This window comes from Trachypithecus francoisi, unplaced genomic scaffold (assembly GCF_009764315.1).
Source record: "Trachypithecus francoisi isolate TF-2019V2 unplaced genomic scaffold, Tfra_2.0 Lachesis_group4, whole genome shotgun sequence".
NCBI lineage: Eukaryota > Metazoa > Chordata > Mammalia > Primates > Cercopithecidae > Trachypithecus > Trachypithecus francoisi.
Window position 1 is genome coordinate 116580601 of NW_022681469.1, and position 16764 is coordinate 116597364.

A 16764-nucleotide genomic window follows, 5' to 3' on the forward strand; every position below is an offset into this window, starting at 1 on the left:
CACACAAAAGGCCACCTATTGCAGGATTCTATTTATATGAATGTCCAGAACAGGCAAATCCATAGAGACATGCAATAGTAGCTTCATGGTTGCCAGGGGCTGAATGCAGGAAGAATAAGGAGTGACCACTAATGAATTTCATTTTGTGGTGATTAATATTCTGTTTATAAGTAGTGGTAAAAGGCAGGGCGCGGTGGCTCACACCTGTAATTTCATCACTTTGGAAGGCCGAGGCGGGTGGATCACCTGAGGTCAGGAGTTCGAGACCAGCCTGGCCAACATGGCAGAACCCCGTCTCTACTAAAAATACAAATGTTGGCTGGGCATAGTGGCATGTGCCTATAATCCTAGCTACTTGGGAGGCTGAGGCAGGAGAATCGCTTGAACCCAGGAGGCGGAGGTTACAGTGAACTGAGATCACGCCACTGCACTCCAACCTGGGCAACAGAGTGAGACTGTCTTAAAAAAAAAAAAAGGTGTGTTTTATGGTATGTGAATTGTATCTCAATAAAAAAAGTTTTCTTTTTTTAAGTGTGCACTCTTTTGTCTCTTTTTCCATACAACATAGTACATATGAGCAATCAGCCAAGCTGTTGTGTACATCAATAGTTTATTCTTATTGCTGTGTGCTATTCCCATGTATGAATGCCCTATTATTTATTTATTCAGACAGGGTCTCGCTGTCATCCAGGCTGGAGTGCAGTGGTGTGATCACAGCTCACTGTAGCCTCCAACTCCTGGGCTCAAGTGATCCTCCCACCTCAGCCTCCTGAGTAGCTGGGACTATGGGCGTGCACCACCATGCCAGGCTAATTTTTATTTTATTTTTATTTTTATTTTTTTGTAGAGATGGGGTCTTGCTATGTTGCCGGACTGGTCTTAAACTCCTGGCATCAAGCAATCCTCCTGCCTCGGCCTCCCAAAGTTCTGGGACTACAGGTCTGAGCCACTGTGCCCGGCCTCTTTTCAGATCGTTATGGCCATTTGAATATTATTCTTGTCATCTACCTTTTTTGGGGTTATAATCTTTCTATTATAGATATGAAGGATTTAAAAAATATATATATCCTGTGGATATGAGATCCTTGTCACGATCTGTGTGTTGCCGGTATGTTTTCTCGCCCAGAGCCTTTTTTCTTTCTTAATTGCATCTTTTGGTGACCAAAAGTTTTTAATTTTGATGAAGTCCAATTTTTCCACTTTTATGGTCAGAGCTATATGTGTCCCGTTTAAGAAATCTTTGCCTACCCCCTAAACATCCCTTGAAGCCACCTCTTCCCTTCTGACGTCTTCGCCTCTAGCCAGCTCTTTGCAGCCAGTTTTCTCCCGTGCTTCTCCATTCTCCTCCCACCGATGTCCCCACCCCACTTTTTGCCCCCTCCTCTGCCTCCCTCACTGCAGTCAGTACCATCTTCCTGCCCAGGGACAGTCCTGGCTCCTCTGAGAATCCCTGGGACCAGCACAGCCTCTGGCACGCACTAGGTGCTTAATAAAAGCTCCATAAATGAAGGCAATATCCTGTGGCTTAGCTGGGAATCGTTAAAACTGTCAATTAGCTCCAAACACCAGCTCCTCGGGAACATTTGAGCAGAGCCAGAGAAACAAAAAAGTTTTGGAAAAACCAACAAGATAGGAATGTTTCGTTTTCTCCCTCACTGGAGCATTTACCGCACAAACTCAGACCTCGTTAGCATTATTTATTCTTGCTTTGTCCCCAACCATAGACAAGGGAAGACTTTTTCCTGCACCCGCCGGCTGCAAGAGTTCCCTGTCACATCCCGCAACAGTGTCTGCTGCCCTTGAACGCTGGGGAGACTCGTGATCCCCTAATCCTTCTCTTCACCATGAGTGATGACGTAGCACAGGTTTCTGTAGTCCAGGTTGCCGCACACATCTGGGGGGAACGCTGCAAACATCTGCTTGACCTGGGAAGGAGCAGAGAGTCAGCCTGCACCAGGCCAGGTGGGAGCCAGAGCAGAGAATCTGCTGTGACCCACCAAAATCCCAATTTACCTCCTCCTCACTGAAGCGGTCTGCCTGGGTCATAAGTTTTTCTTTGATGCTGTTCAAGGGAGAGACACAGTCATGTTCAGGGAAAGGGATATCCAGCTTGAACATGCAGACCCCAGGGGTGATGAGGGGCAAGTGGCGGCAGGGGGGACGTCCTGGCCCAGGAGGCCAGGCTACTCCAATGGCCAAGTAGCCTCTGAACCTCGGTTTCCTCCTCCATGAAGTAGGCTTTCCTCCCAGCATCAGGTAGGGACCAAAAGAAATGACCTGGGGACCCCAACATGGGGGCCACTCTGAACCTCAGTTTCTTTCTCTGTGAAGTGGGCTTTCCTCCCAGTATCAAGTGGGGACCAAATGGAATGACCTGGGGACCCCAACATGGGGGCTACTCTGATTTCCCATCATGCACTATAACCAAGCTCTGGATCATTGAGGGAAGACACCTCAGGTCCCCCAGCGCAGAGCCTCTTTTGCCTGATTCTGGACACACTGTTTTCTCCAGCTTGTGATGTTCACTGACATCTGCAAAGCGCTTTAGAGACGACAAGATGCTTGTGCTCTGCCAAGGGTATAGGAAGGCCTGTCCAGGTCTGTGTCCTCTTGGGCCTGCAAGGGACTGGTGCCCCTTCAAGTTTGGAGGGTCCTGCAGGGTTCTTAAGAGAGCTCAGTGGGCAGGGATGGTATCGGACAGCTGAGCGGGGCCTTGTCCACCCACTCTGGCACCAGCTGCGGCAGACCTCGCTGAGGACCAATGCACATTTTCCATTATTTATGTTTCTGTGGGCCAGTCACAGTTTCCAGCTCTCCAGGCTGGGGACTTTTCACAGACTCTGTTTCAACCAGAGCCTCCGTCATGGCCCGTCTGGCCTGCCTGGCCTGCAGCTACAGATCCAGGTCCCGTGTCCCAAGGCAGTGCCTTCAGTTCCCAAATTAGGTCCCCAAAGGGTCTTTCTGGCCTTGTCCTTGAGAGTGAAGGTGGTTGACAGTAGAGGGAGGGCTCGGGGTCACTCCAGGGATGACTCTGACGCTTCCCCAGGTCCCCAGGATGGAGGTAGGAGCCACAGACCCCGAGGGAAGGGTGAAGGGGAGGACTGTGGCCTGGAGCAACCCTCAGCATCCCCTCCCCATCCCAGGGGAGTATGTGACTCATGGTCTTGGAGTTGAGAACGTGTGAAACAGGACAGACCCTCTCCACCTCCACCCCTGCTGCATCTGCCTTCTCCCCCTCCACCTCCATATGTGAGAATCTCAAAACTAGCAAAACTCGCCTCAAAACCTGAAGGCCGGCAGCATTACAGTAATTGATCAGGAAGCCTGGGCCTGGGGAGAAATCTCACCTGCCCGAGGCCACCCTCAGGTCCAGCAAGGTTCTGAAGGGACTGCCTGGGCACAGCTCAGAGGTCAGCCCTAAATCCTGGGTCCTGGGAAGGCTGCCACTCCCTCGCCCACTCCCGCCTGCAATCCTTGGCTCTCTCCTCTCATGTTGTCACTGGGTGGGGCACCCCTACCCTCACGATGGCAGCCCCAGTGCCTGCCGGACAGCTGCCTGCAGCCACTTCCCCTTCACGCATTCCAAGTGAGCTGGTCACCTTCCCCAGTCCTTACTGCTCTCTTGCCTGAGGCGGTGCTGGCTACGATCTGGCTCAGTCCTCTCCCCAGACCCTGGATCCTATGGGCACTGGTCCCTGGCTCTTTGCTTATCTGTCTGCCCGACTCCGTCTTGACGGCCATGACCTTCCTAGGATCTGCAACCCTCTCCTCTCCTTCTCCAGGCTGGCCTCCATGGTGTCCTTCCCGAACTCCTCCTCAGGTTCTCCCATGCTCCCAGGGCAGACACAGAGTCCAGGGGCGAGGGTGTGAGCCACTCCAACAGGCCCTGCCTGCCACTCTGTGCTCAGTCTCCCCTATACCACCTCCACCCACACCCTCCAACTGCAGCCAACTCCAAACAAACATGCACACGCCAAGCCCTGGCCCTCCGAGCTCTCTGTTCCCTCATTTAGAATGCTGTTCCCGCCCTAGCCTGGGCAACCCGTAGTCATCCTTCAAGGCCCGCCTTTGCCCCCACACCCACCCCACTAGGAAGCTCTCTTGGACTGACCCACCACTTCTTTTTTTTTTGAGACAGAGTTTCACTCTGTCGCCCAGGCTGGAGTGCAATGGCGCGATCTTGGCTCACTGCAACCTCCACCTCCTGGGTTCAAGCGATTTTCCTGCCTCAGCTACCAGAGTAGCTGGGATTACAGGTGCGCACCACCATGCGGGGCTAATTTTTTTAAAAAATTTTCAGTAGAGACGGGGTTTTGCTGTGTTGGCCAGGGTGGTTTGGAACTCCTGGTCTCAAGTGATCTGCCCACCTTGGCTTCCCAAAGTGTTGGGATTCCAGGCGTGAGCCACTGCGCCCAGCCTGACCCACCACTTCTTATCCATTTCTACTTCCACGCACACACAGAGAAGGGGACACCAAGACCCAGAGAGGGGAAGGGACATCAAGAGATATCACTGGGCCGGATCCCCAGCTCCTGGCTTTTGGTTGAGGAGACTGGGCTGCCACCCATCCTGACCCCAGCCCAGAGCTGGCTTATTCCCGTGAGCCTTTGCAGGGAGGAAAACCCAAGGCAGTCAGGGGGAACTTACACATCGGCCTTGACGAAACCTTTTCCTTCAGTGTCGAACACTTTGAAGGCATGGAGAATGGTCTCCTCTGGGTCCGTGCCTATAAGCAGCACATACAGGGCAGAGAGAGAGGCAGGTGGAGAGGGCCCCACAGAGACAGGCACCAGGCTGGGCAGGGGCTGGGGATAGGGGCAAGTCCCACGGCCCCTGCACAGAGGCACAGCTCTGGGGAACTTCTTCCCCAGCTTCCACTGCAGAGCGAGGGCCGAGCTCACTTGAAGCAAGAGCAAGGAGGGAAACAGGTAATTGTAATCATAGACAAGGGCACCACATATATATTTTTGCGAACAACCTGTGCAACTGTACACGGAGAACCTGATTGAGCATTTACTTTGTGCTTAACCCTTCCCTATTTTACAGATGGAAAAGCTGAGACCCAGAGAAGTTAAGTGACTTGTCCAGGGTCTCACAGCTGAGTCTGCTGCATGACCAGTGAAGGGGGAGGGCACGACTCTGGGGCTCACGCGTTACCCAGGCTGTGCACAAGACGTCGTGGGTGGAAGAAAAAGAGTTCTGTACATGGATGCCAAAAGGCTGGGGCTTGGGCAGTGGCATTGGAGGGGTCTGAGAGATTGTCCCGGCCAGAAGTGGGGTAGGTGGGCCAACGGGCCAAGGGAGGAGGTTCGGGGGGCAGAAGTGAAGCCAGAGAAGTTCTGCTTTTATCACATTCACAGCATAGTCTTGGGGAGAGATGTCATTAGAAGAAATGAATCTGGTACCCACAATGGGATTGAATGTGCAGCCCCCGCATTGCACCACTGGGAAATAGAAACCCACAGAGAGGAAGGGTCTTGCCCAAGGCTTCACAGGCTGCGTGAATGACAGCAGGTGACCTGGCCACCCTTGCCTGCTGCTCTTTCCCCCTCTGTCACTGTGTCCTCCTTGTTCACTGTGGACGCGGGGGTGCCCCCTTCCTTTCTTCAGTGCTCAACCGTGTCATTGGTGAAAGGGGACAGAGATAGTGCTTGCCACCCACCTCACAGGAGCAGCTAAGATAACATACCATTCAGGTAAGGTTTTAACAAACGTATATCGATCAGGGCTGCAAACAAATCTGAGTGCTCTACACCTGCAGCTTTAAGATTTTATCCCCTGGAGCTCTCAGAGCACCCATGGAATAGATGTGGTTGTTTTAGTTTATCAGAGAGAACACAGGCTCAGAGAGGTTTCATTACATGCCCAAGGGCCCACTGATAAGAGAAAGGAGGATTTAAACCCACCTCTGTGGACTCCAGAGTCCCCTGCTCCTTCTGCCACCATGTGCTCCTGCCAGTCAGATTGGGTCAGGCAGGGCCATGTGCCTCCCCCATCAGACCAGGTCAGGGCCATTTGTTCCTCCACCATCACACTAGGTCAGGACCATCTGTGCCTCCCCCATTAGACTGGGTCAGTGCCATCTGTTCCTCCTCCATCAGACTGGGTCAGGGCCATCTGCGCTTCCTCCATCAGATTAGATCAGGGCCTTATCTATGCCTCCCCCATCAGATGGGGTCAGGGTCATCTGTGCTTCTCCCATCAAACTGGATCAGGGTCATCTGTGCCTTCCCCACCAGACTGGCTCAGGGCCATCTGTGCCTCCCCCACAGACTGGGTCAGGGCCATCTGTGCCTTTCCCCTCAGATTAGATCAGGGCCTCATCTGTTTCTCTACCACTAGACAGGGTCAGGGTCAGGGTCAGCTCTACCTCTCCCATCAAACTGGATCAGGGTCATCTGTGCCTCCCCCATCAGACTGGGTCAGGGCCATCAGTGCCTTTCCCCTCAGATTAGGGCCTCATCTGTTCCTCTCCCATTACACAGGGTCAGGGCCATCCGTGCCTCTTCCATCAGACTGGGTCAGAGCCATCTGTGCCTCTGCCATCAGATTAGATCAGAGCCTCATTTGTTCCTCCCCCATTAGACTAAGTCAGGGCCATCTGTTCCTGCCCCATCAAACCAGATCAAGCCCATCTGTGCCTCTTCCATCAGACTGGGTCAGGGCCATCTGTGCCTCCCACATCAGACTAAGAACTACCCAGGAATGGGGCAGTGTCTGAGTCTCCAGGCATCTCTGAAACTGGCACAGAGTGAAAAAGCCTGGCACATGCTGGCCTCACTGGCCTGGGAACTTCTAGAGGGCAGAGCCATGGACTGCCTCTGGGCAGGGTGGCAGGAAGTTCGTGGGCCCAGCAGAGAAGCTCAGCCCAGAGCACAACAGGGGCAGGGCTCCAGGCCCTCACAGCCTGTCCAAGCAGGCAGGTGTCGGGGGGGTGCCTCCAAGTGGGTGAGGGTTGAGTGACCAGAGGCACCCACGTGGGATTTGCCTCCGAGGCCACAGCCTCCCAGGTTTCACTGATTAGTTGAAAATTCCCAGCGTCTTTGAAGAGGCCTCACTGCTTGGGCAGGTTTGTGGCCGGCTCCAGCCTGTCCCGCTGCGGACCATGCACATGGACTTAGCTCAGGCTCTCAGGCACACAGCACAGCCCTGCCACTCCCTATTGCCATGGCTGGCAGTCCTCCCTTCCCTCCTCCACAGAAAAAACCTCTTCCTGAGACTGCAAACCTCATAAAATCTGCTACAGAGTGGCTACTTCCCCCCATCATCGTTGGGAATCTCATGACACAGTCTCCTCTTCCCAATTAGTGGGGTGAGGTGGCGCCCGCCCCAGCCCCCTGCCCTCCCGGCTCCTGTCCCCTCCCACCGGCCTCTCACGCAGTCTGGCCACGTCTGCACAACAGGCTCAGCCGCAGCCCCAGTCCCAGCGCCCCTGCAAAAATGAGAAAAAGCTGCAGCCCTGCACCCCACACCAGGCCCTGGGTCACAGCTTCAGCTCAACCATGGACCAACACGAGCTTTTAGTCTCAATCTTCCCACCTACGAAACAGGTTTGGGGCTCACCGTGAGCTGACAGAGTCCCCTCCCCTTCCCCTGAGCACTCCTGGAGGCCTCTCTAAACGCCTGCTCTGGCAGCAGGGCCCCTCGTCCACGTCCAACACCAGGGGTAGGAGGTGCTCACCACCTCACCTCCTGGGCCGGGCCCTGGGCCGTCCACTCTGGCAGAACCAGAGGCCACTTCCCCAGGCCCTCCCGCCGACCTTTAACAGGCCTCCTTCAGTTACGTTCCTCTGGATAAAAGAATTAGGCCTGTCTGCTTCCTTTGAAGTTGCTGGCTAGAGTCACGCATATCTTTCCCACAGAGCATTCTTCTCTCCCGGCCTCCTGGGTTTCTGAGCTCTTCCAGGAGGCAGACATGGTCCTGGAAATAGGCCCCGACAAGCTGCCCAGAGGTGGGCCCAGTGATGCTCCTGATTCAGCTAGACAGCCCCAAGTTCAAAGCCTGCTCCGGATGAGCCTGCCCTCCCCAGCCCTGTTTCCTCATCTCTCACACCCAGGCTGATGGCTGCCTTCCTTCTGGCTCTAGATCTGCCAGGACACAGTGCGTGGAGGCTGCTCTACCCCCTAGCAGGTCATGACCCATGAGAGTACTGATTTTTCACCCCATCAAACTTGTGATGTCAGGTCAGATCACCCTGTGGTGGACTGAATGGTGACCCCTAAAAAGGTATACCCACCAGAAGCCGGGTGCGGTGGCTCACACCTGTAATCCCGGCACTTTGGGAGGCCGAGGTGGGTGGATCAGGAGGTCAGGCGATTGAGACCTTCCTGGCTAACACAGTGAAACTCCATCTCCACTAAAAATACAGAAAAATTAGCCAAGCATGGTGGTGGGCACCTGTCCCAGTTACTTGGGAGGCTGAGGCAAGAGAATGGCATGAACCCGGGAGGCAGAGCTTGCAGTGAGCCAAGATCACGCCACTGCACTCCAGCCTGGGTGACAGAGCGAGACTCCGTCTCAAAAAAAGAAAAAAAAGAAAAAGATATATCCACCAGAGCCTGCAAATGTCACCTTATTTGGAAAAAAGGACTTTGCAGATGTAAGTTAAGCATCTTGAGATGCAGAGATCATCTTAGATTATCCAGGTAGGACCTAAATCCAACAGCAGGTAGAGTCTGGGCGCCGGGGCTCATGCCTGTAATCCCAGCAGTTTGGGAGGCCGATATGGGCAAATCACTTGAGGTCAGGAGTTCGAGACCAGCCTGGCCAATGTGATGAGACCCTATCTCTACTAAAAACACACACACACACACAAAATTAGCCAAGTGTGGTGGCAGGCGCCTGTAATCCCAGCTTCTTGGGAGGCTGAAGCATGAGAATCGCTTGAACCTTGGAGGTGGAGGTTGCCGTGAGCTGAGATCGCGCCATTGCACTCCAGCCTGGGCAACAGAGCGAGACCCCGTCTCAAAAACAAAACAAAATGAAACAAAGAGGCAGGTGGAGGGCGGTTAGATAGACGAGGATGGGGCCGTTGACAACAAGGCAGAGATGAGAGAGGTAGAGCCACCGGAAGCTGGGGAGGCAAGGAATGGATTCTCCCCAAATCCTCTGCCAGATTTCGCACTTTTAGTCTCCAGGACTGTGAGAGAATACATGTCTGTTGTTTCGAGCCACCTGGTTTCACAGAATTTGTTACAGCGGGCTCAGGAAACTATTATAAGCCCATTTTACAGACCAAAAAACTGAGGCTGGAAAGCAGATAAATCTGTGCAAGGTCAACCTAGGAGTCAATGGGAAGCCAGGGCCTGACCCTAGGCCTAGCCAAGGCAGGGGGTCCAAGGGAGGGGGCCTGGCAGGGGCAGCCTGAGGGTAGTGGGCTGATAGTGCCCACCTCCCAGGGACCACTGCCCCAGCTGGCTCTTCCTTTTTTTTTTTGAGATGAAGTCTGGCTCTGTCACCCAGGCTGGAGTACAGTGGCCCAATCTCGACTCACTGCAACCTCTGCCTCCCGGGTTCAAGCGATTCTCCTGCCTCAGCCTCCCAAGCAGCTGGGATTACAGGCACCCACCACCATGCCCAGTTAATTTTTGTATTTTTAGTAGAGGCAGGGTTTCGCCATATTGGTCAGGCTGGTCTCGAACTCCTGACCTCAGGTGACCCACCCACCTCAGCCTCCCAGAGTGCTGGGATTACAGGCATGAGCCACCGTGCCTGGCCTTGGCCCTTCCTTCTAACCATGGAACTCTCAAGCTCTGGGACGTCCCTATGGGAGAGCTCCCCCAGGGCCAGGACAGAAAGGGGACACAGATGGCCCCAACCCTCCACCCCACGCCTAATGCTGTGTCTCGGGCGGGTACAGTGGTTAGAGCCACGGTTTGGGGTTGAGGTTCCATCCCGGCCACTTTTTGCTGGGGCATCTGGGGCAGGGTTCGTGACTCTTCTGGGTCTGAGTCTCTTCATTTGTGAATGAGGCTCCCTGATCCTTCCTCTGGGGGCTCCAGTGACCACAGAAAAAGACAAGGGGAGTAACTCGCTCTGCACGGGGGTCGACCACAGCATCTTTCGGAAACACCTTCCTTCCGGCATCCTCTGCCTGTTCCCCCAGCCCCATGTGCAGAGCGGGCAAAAGGATCCCACGGGTAGGAAGGTAGGGGAGCACCATGGCTGGGGGCAGTGGGATGGGGAGGACTGTCCTGATGGTGGGCGAAGGGGTTAAAGGCAGGGTTTAGTTGTTGTTGTTGAGACAGGGTCTTGCTCTGTCACCCAGGCTGGAGTGCAGTGGTGTGATCTCGGCTCACTGCAACCTTCACCTCCCAGGGTCAAGTGATCCTCCCACCTCAGCCTCCAAAATAGCTGGGACTACAGGCATGTGTCACCATGCCTGGCTAATTTTTGTATTAGTAGAGATGAAGTTTCATTATATCACCCAGGCTGGTCTCAAACTCCTGGACTCAAGCAAACCGCCCGCCTCAGCCTCCCAAAGTGCTGGGATTACAGGTGTGAGCCACCATGCCTGGCCAAAGCAGGAGTCTTTACAGTTACCCCAGTCTGTGGTGAAGAGAGGGAAACTGAGGCAGGGTCCCTGAAAGTGTGTGCACCCGGGGGCTGGTGTCTGGGGCCACATCATGCTCCCACCTGTGGTGTGTGTGTGTCAGGCCCCCCCCTTCCCACACACATCCCCCTGCCATTCCCCGCCACCCCCCCAGGACTCCAGGAGCCTGGCTCACCCTTCAGCTTCTCCCCAAACATAGTCAGGAACACTGTGAAGTTGATGGGTCCGGGGGCCTCCTTCACCATGGCCTCCAGTTCCTCGTTCTTGACATTGATGCGGCCTGTGGGAGGTGAGAGGTGGGGCCGCCCAGGAGGATAAGAGAGAACAGAGCTTGGGCCTTGGAGGGTCCCACAGAGCCTCCCCACTCAGCTGTCCCACATGTCCCCCACTCAGCCCTAAGGCCCTGCCCCCTTGTTGGGGGACTCTTTGGGGGACATTTGGGCCACAGTCAGCTTCCGGCTGCCCCCAGCCTCATGAGAAGGGGAGCAAGTCACTCTCATCCCCATTTCACAGGTGAAGAAACTGAGGCCCAAGAAGCTGCAGCTGAGGTGCACAGGGGCTGCAGGCTCAGGATTCCTGTGCCCTAGGAGGGGACCAGTGGACGCCTGGATGCCGGGATTCCTCGTGATTCCAGGGGACACTCAGATTCCCAGGGGCTCAAGGCCTGGTTACGTCCGTTCCGCCACCTAAACCCCACATAGACAACTTCAGGCTCTTCCCTGGGGCCTTAGAGAGGGCAGAAACCTTAACCTGGGAGTTGGGTCTTTCCCTCCAACTCAGCTTCTCCCCTGCTCTCCTGGCCCCTCCCCACACCCAGGGCCACCTACACCAGGCCCAGGCCCATGCTGCTACTCCTGTCCCTGAAGTGTCCTCCCCTTCCCTGGCCGAGTCCTTCTGCAACCCCCCAGGAAGGTCTCCTGACTTTCCAGGCAGCTACTGCCTTTCCCCAGCACAGGAGCCTCTCACGCTCACTGCGAGCACTGCCCCGCTGGCCCCAGCTGCCCACTCTCTCTGGATGGCCTGGCCCTAAGCTCCCCCGGCTGCTGGCTCACCCACCCAGTGCGGCAAAGGTGTCTCTCAAGTCCTCTTTGTCGATGAAGCCATCGCGGTTCTGGTCCATGATGGTGAAAGCCTGGCAGAGACACAGGGACTGAGTGGCCACCCACCCTTCCAGTCCCCCGCAAGGACCATCCTCCTGCTGACTGCTGCCCAAGGAGCCTCCGGGCAGGTCCCTCTGGCAGCCCAGCTGGGATGTGCTCCATCCCCAACCCCTCATTTCAGGCTCACAGCAACTCCAGTTTACAGAGAGGGAAACTGAGATTCAGAGACAGAAAAGCCTGGCCCCAGGTCACACAGCAAGCACAGGGTCAGGTACAGAGAGAGGAAGAGGCTGCCCAAGGGCAACGGGTCACACACCCAGGCTCTGGGCTATGGCCATGGTGTCCTCAAAAAATAATGTCATTGGCCAGGCATGGTGGCTCATGCTTACAATCCCAGCACTTCGGTAGGCAGAGGCAGGAGGATTGCTTGAGGCCAGGAGTTTGAGACAAGCCTGGGCAAAATAATGAGACCCTGTCTCTACAAAATATGAAAAAGTTAGCTAGGCATAATGATGTATGCCTGTAGTTTCAGCTACTCAGGAGACTGAGGTGGGGATCGCTTGAGCCCAGGAATTTGAGGTTTCAGGGAGCATTGACTGCAATATTGCACTCCAGCCTGGGTAACAGAGCAAGACCCTGAAAAAAAAACAAAAAACAAAACAAAACAAAAAAAACCAACTATGATCATTTAAAAATGTAGTAATGGACTGGGCACGGTGGCTCACGTCTGTAATCCCAGCACTTTGGGAGGCTGAGGCAGGTGGATCACCTGAGGTCAGGAGTTCCAGACCAGCCTGGCCAACATGGCAAAACCCTGTCTCTACTAAAAATCCAAAAAATTAGCCAGACGTGGTGGTGCATGTCTGTAATCCCAGCATCCCAGCTACTTAGGAGGCTGAGGCAGGAGAATTGGTTGAACCCGTGAGGTGGAGGTTGCAGTGAGCGGAGATCACGCCATTGCACTCCAGCCTGGGTGACAGAGCCAGACTCTGTCAAACAAACAAAATAATAATAATAATAGTAATAATGACATCTTCAGCCCCCCGAGACTGAGGACTGAGCCTCTGCCCAGCTCCTTGAGCAACTGGCATGCATTCCAAGAATCCTCACAATAGCCCCATGGGACAGCAGACCGACCTCTTTAAACTCCTGGATCTGGGACTGATCAAACATGGAGAAGACGTTGGAGCTAGCAGTGCCTTCTGCTCTTTTCCGAGCTCTTCTTGGTGCCTGCGAGGTACCAGACAAAGCCTTGCAGCGGCCCCTGCCTCGAGGGTCAGCCCCCACCCCCTGTCTCACCTCCCAGGGCATCGCAGTCCAGAATGACACCACTCTGCCCTCCCCGGTGCCCACAGCAGACAGACAAGGCTCCCCCTGAAGCCTTGCAGGTAATCAGGACATTTTCCCAGCCCATGGCAAGAAGCCTGCATGGCGTGCACCCCCACAGAGCTGGACAGCTGCTTCCTGGCCCTGTCCTCCGGGCTCCGGAAGGTGGGCGGCCAGCGCCTGCGCTGCAGAGCAGAGGCGGGCATCTCTTCCTTCAGCCTCCGCATCTCCACCCCAGCATCCTCCACTACAGCTGGAATCTGACCTTATCACCACCTGCTAAAAACCTTCTTCGTGTTCTCAAGAGAACAACTGAGCTCTTAGCTCCCCGGACAGGATCTGCCTCTTGCCCTCTCCTGGAGCTGCTACTACTCCCTCTCACCCAGGCCCTCTGCTGTGTCCCACAGCTGCCTTCCCTCCCGGCCTTTGCCCCTGCCTGGAATGCCTTGCTCTGTTGGAATTCCCTGCTTGGAATGCCTTCCCTGAAGAATCTATCTAGAGACTCCTGCCTATCCTGTAGGCTCAGCTCCCTGTCACCTCCTCCGAGAAGCCTTCTCTGACCCCAGGCCATTCTCCCCTCCCCACTCCACTGTGAACTGTCACCCCCACAGCACGTATCACACTCTGTGCGTCTGTCTCCTTGACTAAGTGGACATCTCAGGTGTAAAACTCACTTTGCCCCATCTCTGGTCTCTCCTGTCCCCACCCTGAACCTGGCTCAAAGTGGGGATCAGCTAATGCTTGGAAATAGCTGCCCAGAACTCAGGGCCAACCTACGCAGCAGGCAAAGCAGGAGGCCACCCACGTTGAGTAGTTACATGGTCTCCGGCCAGCCTTCCTGCCTCTGTGATGTCATGGCGTCTGGAAGTCCACTATTGGGCACTTCCTGAAAGCCCTAGGTCCCAAGACCCCCGAGGGCCCTGTCCCTCGGCAGCCATCCTTACAGCCCCCAGGGGCGCTGTGAGCCCTAGAATGGGCTCTTGATGGGGGAAAAAATTGCTGGATTCCAGAGGGGGAGGTGAACGGGATGGCACAGACATGGGCTCCCACCGCCAGCTCCTGTCTCCATCACAACCTGTACCACCCTCTCCTGCCAAGCCCTTGTCTACTTGCCCCCGCCAGAGCAGAGGATTCCCCTCATCCCCTGCTCCCCACCCCCCAACGCCTGTGTGGTCTCCCCTGCCCCCAGCTCACTGCAGTCCCCACCCCTGCCCAGAAGCCCTCGACTGACGGGGGCAGAAGTGCCGGCTGACTTATAATTAGCTTTTACTGGGTGCCTTGTCTCTACTAATCCTTTGAAAGGGGGCTGCCAGGGCGGCCGGGAACGTTATGATGCTGTAAAACCTCTGTAATATTTATAAATCCTTTCAGACATCATAAAGAAAAGAACTTCCCCGCAGAGTTCATCTCACATAATTACATATACATTTCCTCCGATTAATAAAAAATGATCACTTCCGTCTGTGGGAGGTTCTGCCCTTTCTCTGGCAGACCTGGCCATGGCTTTGGCGTCCTCAGTCCCTGCCCCCCAAGCTCCTAGCCTCTCATGATCCCCCTGGTTACACCCTCACCCTACAATGTCCCAGAGCTCCACGAGGGAGGGAGAGGTCATTTTCTGTACCACGCAAGAGACTCCTAAACCCTACGGTCTTTGCAGCTCAGCTGTCTTGAAAATTCCTTTTGAGAATTGGCCCCCTATAAAATACAATTCCCCAGAGAGGAACATCTCAGGGAAGAAGGGGGTCACCCGCATCTGGGTTCAAAGCCTGGCGTGGCTGCTCGCAGCCTCTGTGATGTTAAGAAATTCACTTGTCTTATCTGAGCCTGTTTCCCCATTTATAAAACCAAGAACATGTCGACCTCAACGCATCAGGACATGTTATTAGACACATGCGGACCTCCAGGCAGGCCCATGCCCAGTCCTGGGGACCCAGGACTGAATCAGGCCCCATCTTGGTCCCCAAAAAGCTCGCAGTCCTGCTGGAGACAGGCAATCTGTATAGGCCCTCAGGCAGTCAGGAGGTGACAAGCTGAGGCTGACAGCCAAGTCAGAGCTCTGGGCCGAAAGGGACTAACTAATGAGGCAGGTGAGACGCAGGCACAGAGGGACTGCCAGATTGACACCCCGCAGGGAGTCCCCAGGGGCAGGAGCCCAGGGCAAGCTCCACGTCACATGAGGTGCACAGGCAAAGGTGAGCAGGGGGATCTCGGAGCTCCAGAGGTGCCATACTGTCGCGAACACTGACCCCCGGCCCTCCCAGGGGACCTGTGCCCTCAGAGCCACTGCCCCTGTGAAGCCCCCAGGCCCTGCCCACCCCGTCTCTCTCCACCCTCCTCTTCCTCATTCTCCAGCAGTCCCCACCAAGTCCAGGAATGCAGAGACTCAAATCAGGACCCACGTGGAGAGGAGTCCCAGGTGGGGCAGGTTCGGGCATGGCATCAAGAGGGAAGAGGAGGTCAGACCAGGGACAACCTCAGATCAAGGTCAGCAAGGTCAGTCAGTGAGAGGCAGGGTGAATTCAGGCAGGAGGTGAAGGTCAGAATCACACACGGAGTCAAGGTCACAGAACGAGGTGACAGTTGAGAAATAAGGCCGGGCGCAGAGGCTCACGCCTGTAATCCCAGCGCTTTGGGAGGCCGAGGCGGGTGGATCACTTGAGGTCAGGAGTTTGAGACCAACCTGAACAACATGGTGAAATCCCATCTCTACTAAAAATACAAAAAAAAAAAAAAAAAAAAAAAATAGCCGGGTGTGGTGGTGGGCGCCTGTAATCCCAGCTACTCAGGAGGCTGAGGCAGGAAACTCACCTAAAGCCAAGAGGTGGAGGTTGCAGTGAGCAGAGATCGAGCCACTGCACTCCAACCTGGAGGACAGAGTGAGATTCTGTCTAAAAAAGAAAAGGGGTTGCGGAATAAGGTCAGCGTCATGGTCAGGGTCAGGGACGGGAGGGAGGGGACCGCAGTGCTGAAGCCAAAGACACAACAGCCACAGGCCTGAGCTCCCCAGGGAGGAGGTGGAGGTGAAGGAAGGTGGCCGTGGCAGAGGCAGAACAACCCCAGCCTACCATGGTCTGGAGAGCTCCCTGGAGCTGCAGCTGGCCTGGGGATAGCTCAGAGATGGCCCTTATATAGTGGTTTCCCCAAGGCCCCTGGCATGCACCAGGCTCAGTATGGAAGGTGATCCAGGACAGGATGGGGGCCTCCCTGCCAGGCACCTGCCTTGGGCCATTCAGAGTGGGTGGGGTTGGGGGGAATCCGTGGGTAAAAACCACGGACACAGGGACTGCCTAAGCCTCCAGGATCTCTGACAGCCCTGGGCCAACTGTTTTCTCCAGAGCCAAGGGACCAAGGCCTAGGAAGGGGCATTTGGCCAAGGACACAGTGTAAGTTGAGGCCGGCAACCCCAATGGGAAGATTTGGTCTTGAGTCGTCAGGGAGTGTTGCCCAGGGTGGGGTCACCCATGCTGGCTGGGACCCACTCAGATTGCAGTGTGGCCGGACCTCTGGAGCCGTGGGACTCCGGGTGGTACATCACCCTCTAGGAGGCTCAGTGGTCTTATAGGAATGGGAGGGTGTGACACTCTCCGGTCTGCTTGTGGAGAGGGTTTCTGCACTAACCTGGCCCTCAGGGGCTCCTTCTCCCAATATGCCTATTATCAGGGCCCCCATTACACACCCCCAGGCCAGGGGAACCCCTCAGGGCACTGAAGTACTCAATGAACAGAGGAAGCAAAGAGACAAATAAAAGAAAAACGGGGTGGGTGCGGTGGCTCACGCAGAGCCAC

The 16764-nt window shown here is 55.2% G+C and overlaps 1 protein-coding gene across 4 annotated transcripts; it reads right to left on the reverse strand.

Moving 5' to 3' along the window:
* Positions 1-1688: 1688 nt before the first annotated feature.
* On the reverse strand, positions 1689-16075 carry MYL10 (myosin light chain 10). 4 transcript variants are annotated; one of them, XM_033193006.1, is made up of 7 exons: positions 16045-16075; positions 12791-12883; positions 11610-11685; positions 10729-10833; positions 4648-4726; positions 2014-2062; positions 1689-1925 (listed from the first exon to the last, which is right to left on the reverse strand). In XM_033193006.1, the coding sequence occupies exons 1-7, from the start codon at positions 16045-16047 to the stop codon at positions 1827-1829; spliced, it is 504 nt and encodes a 167-aa protein (XP_033048897.1). In that variant the 5' UTR covers positions 16048-16075; the 3' UTR covers positions 1689-1826. The 4 variants fall into 4 exon arrangements, with proteins under 4 accessions (XP_033048897.1, XP_033048899.1, XP_033048898.1 ...); XM_033193008.1 differs by lacking the exon at positions 16045-16075 and adding an exon at positions 13757-13803; XM_033193007.1 differs by lacking the exon at positions 16045-16075 and adding an exon at positions 13654-13803.
* Between the last annotated feature and the right edge of the window lie 689 nt (positions 16076-16764).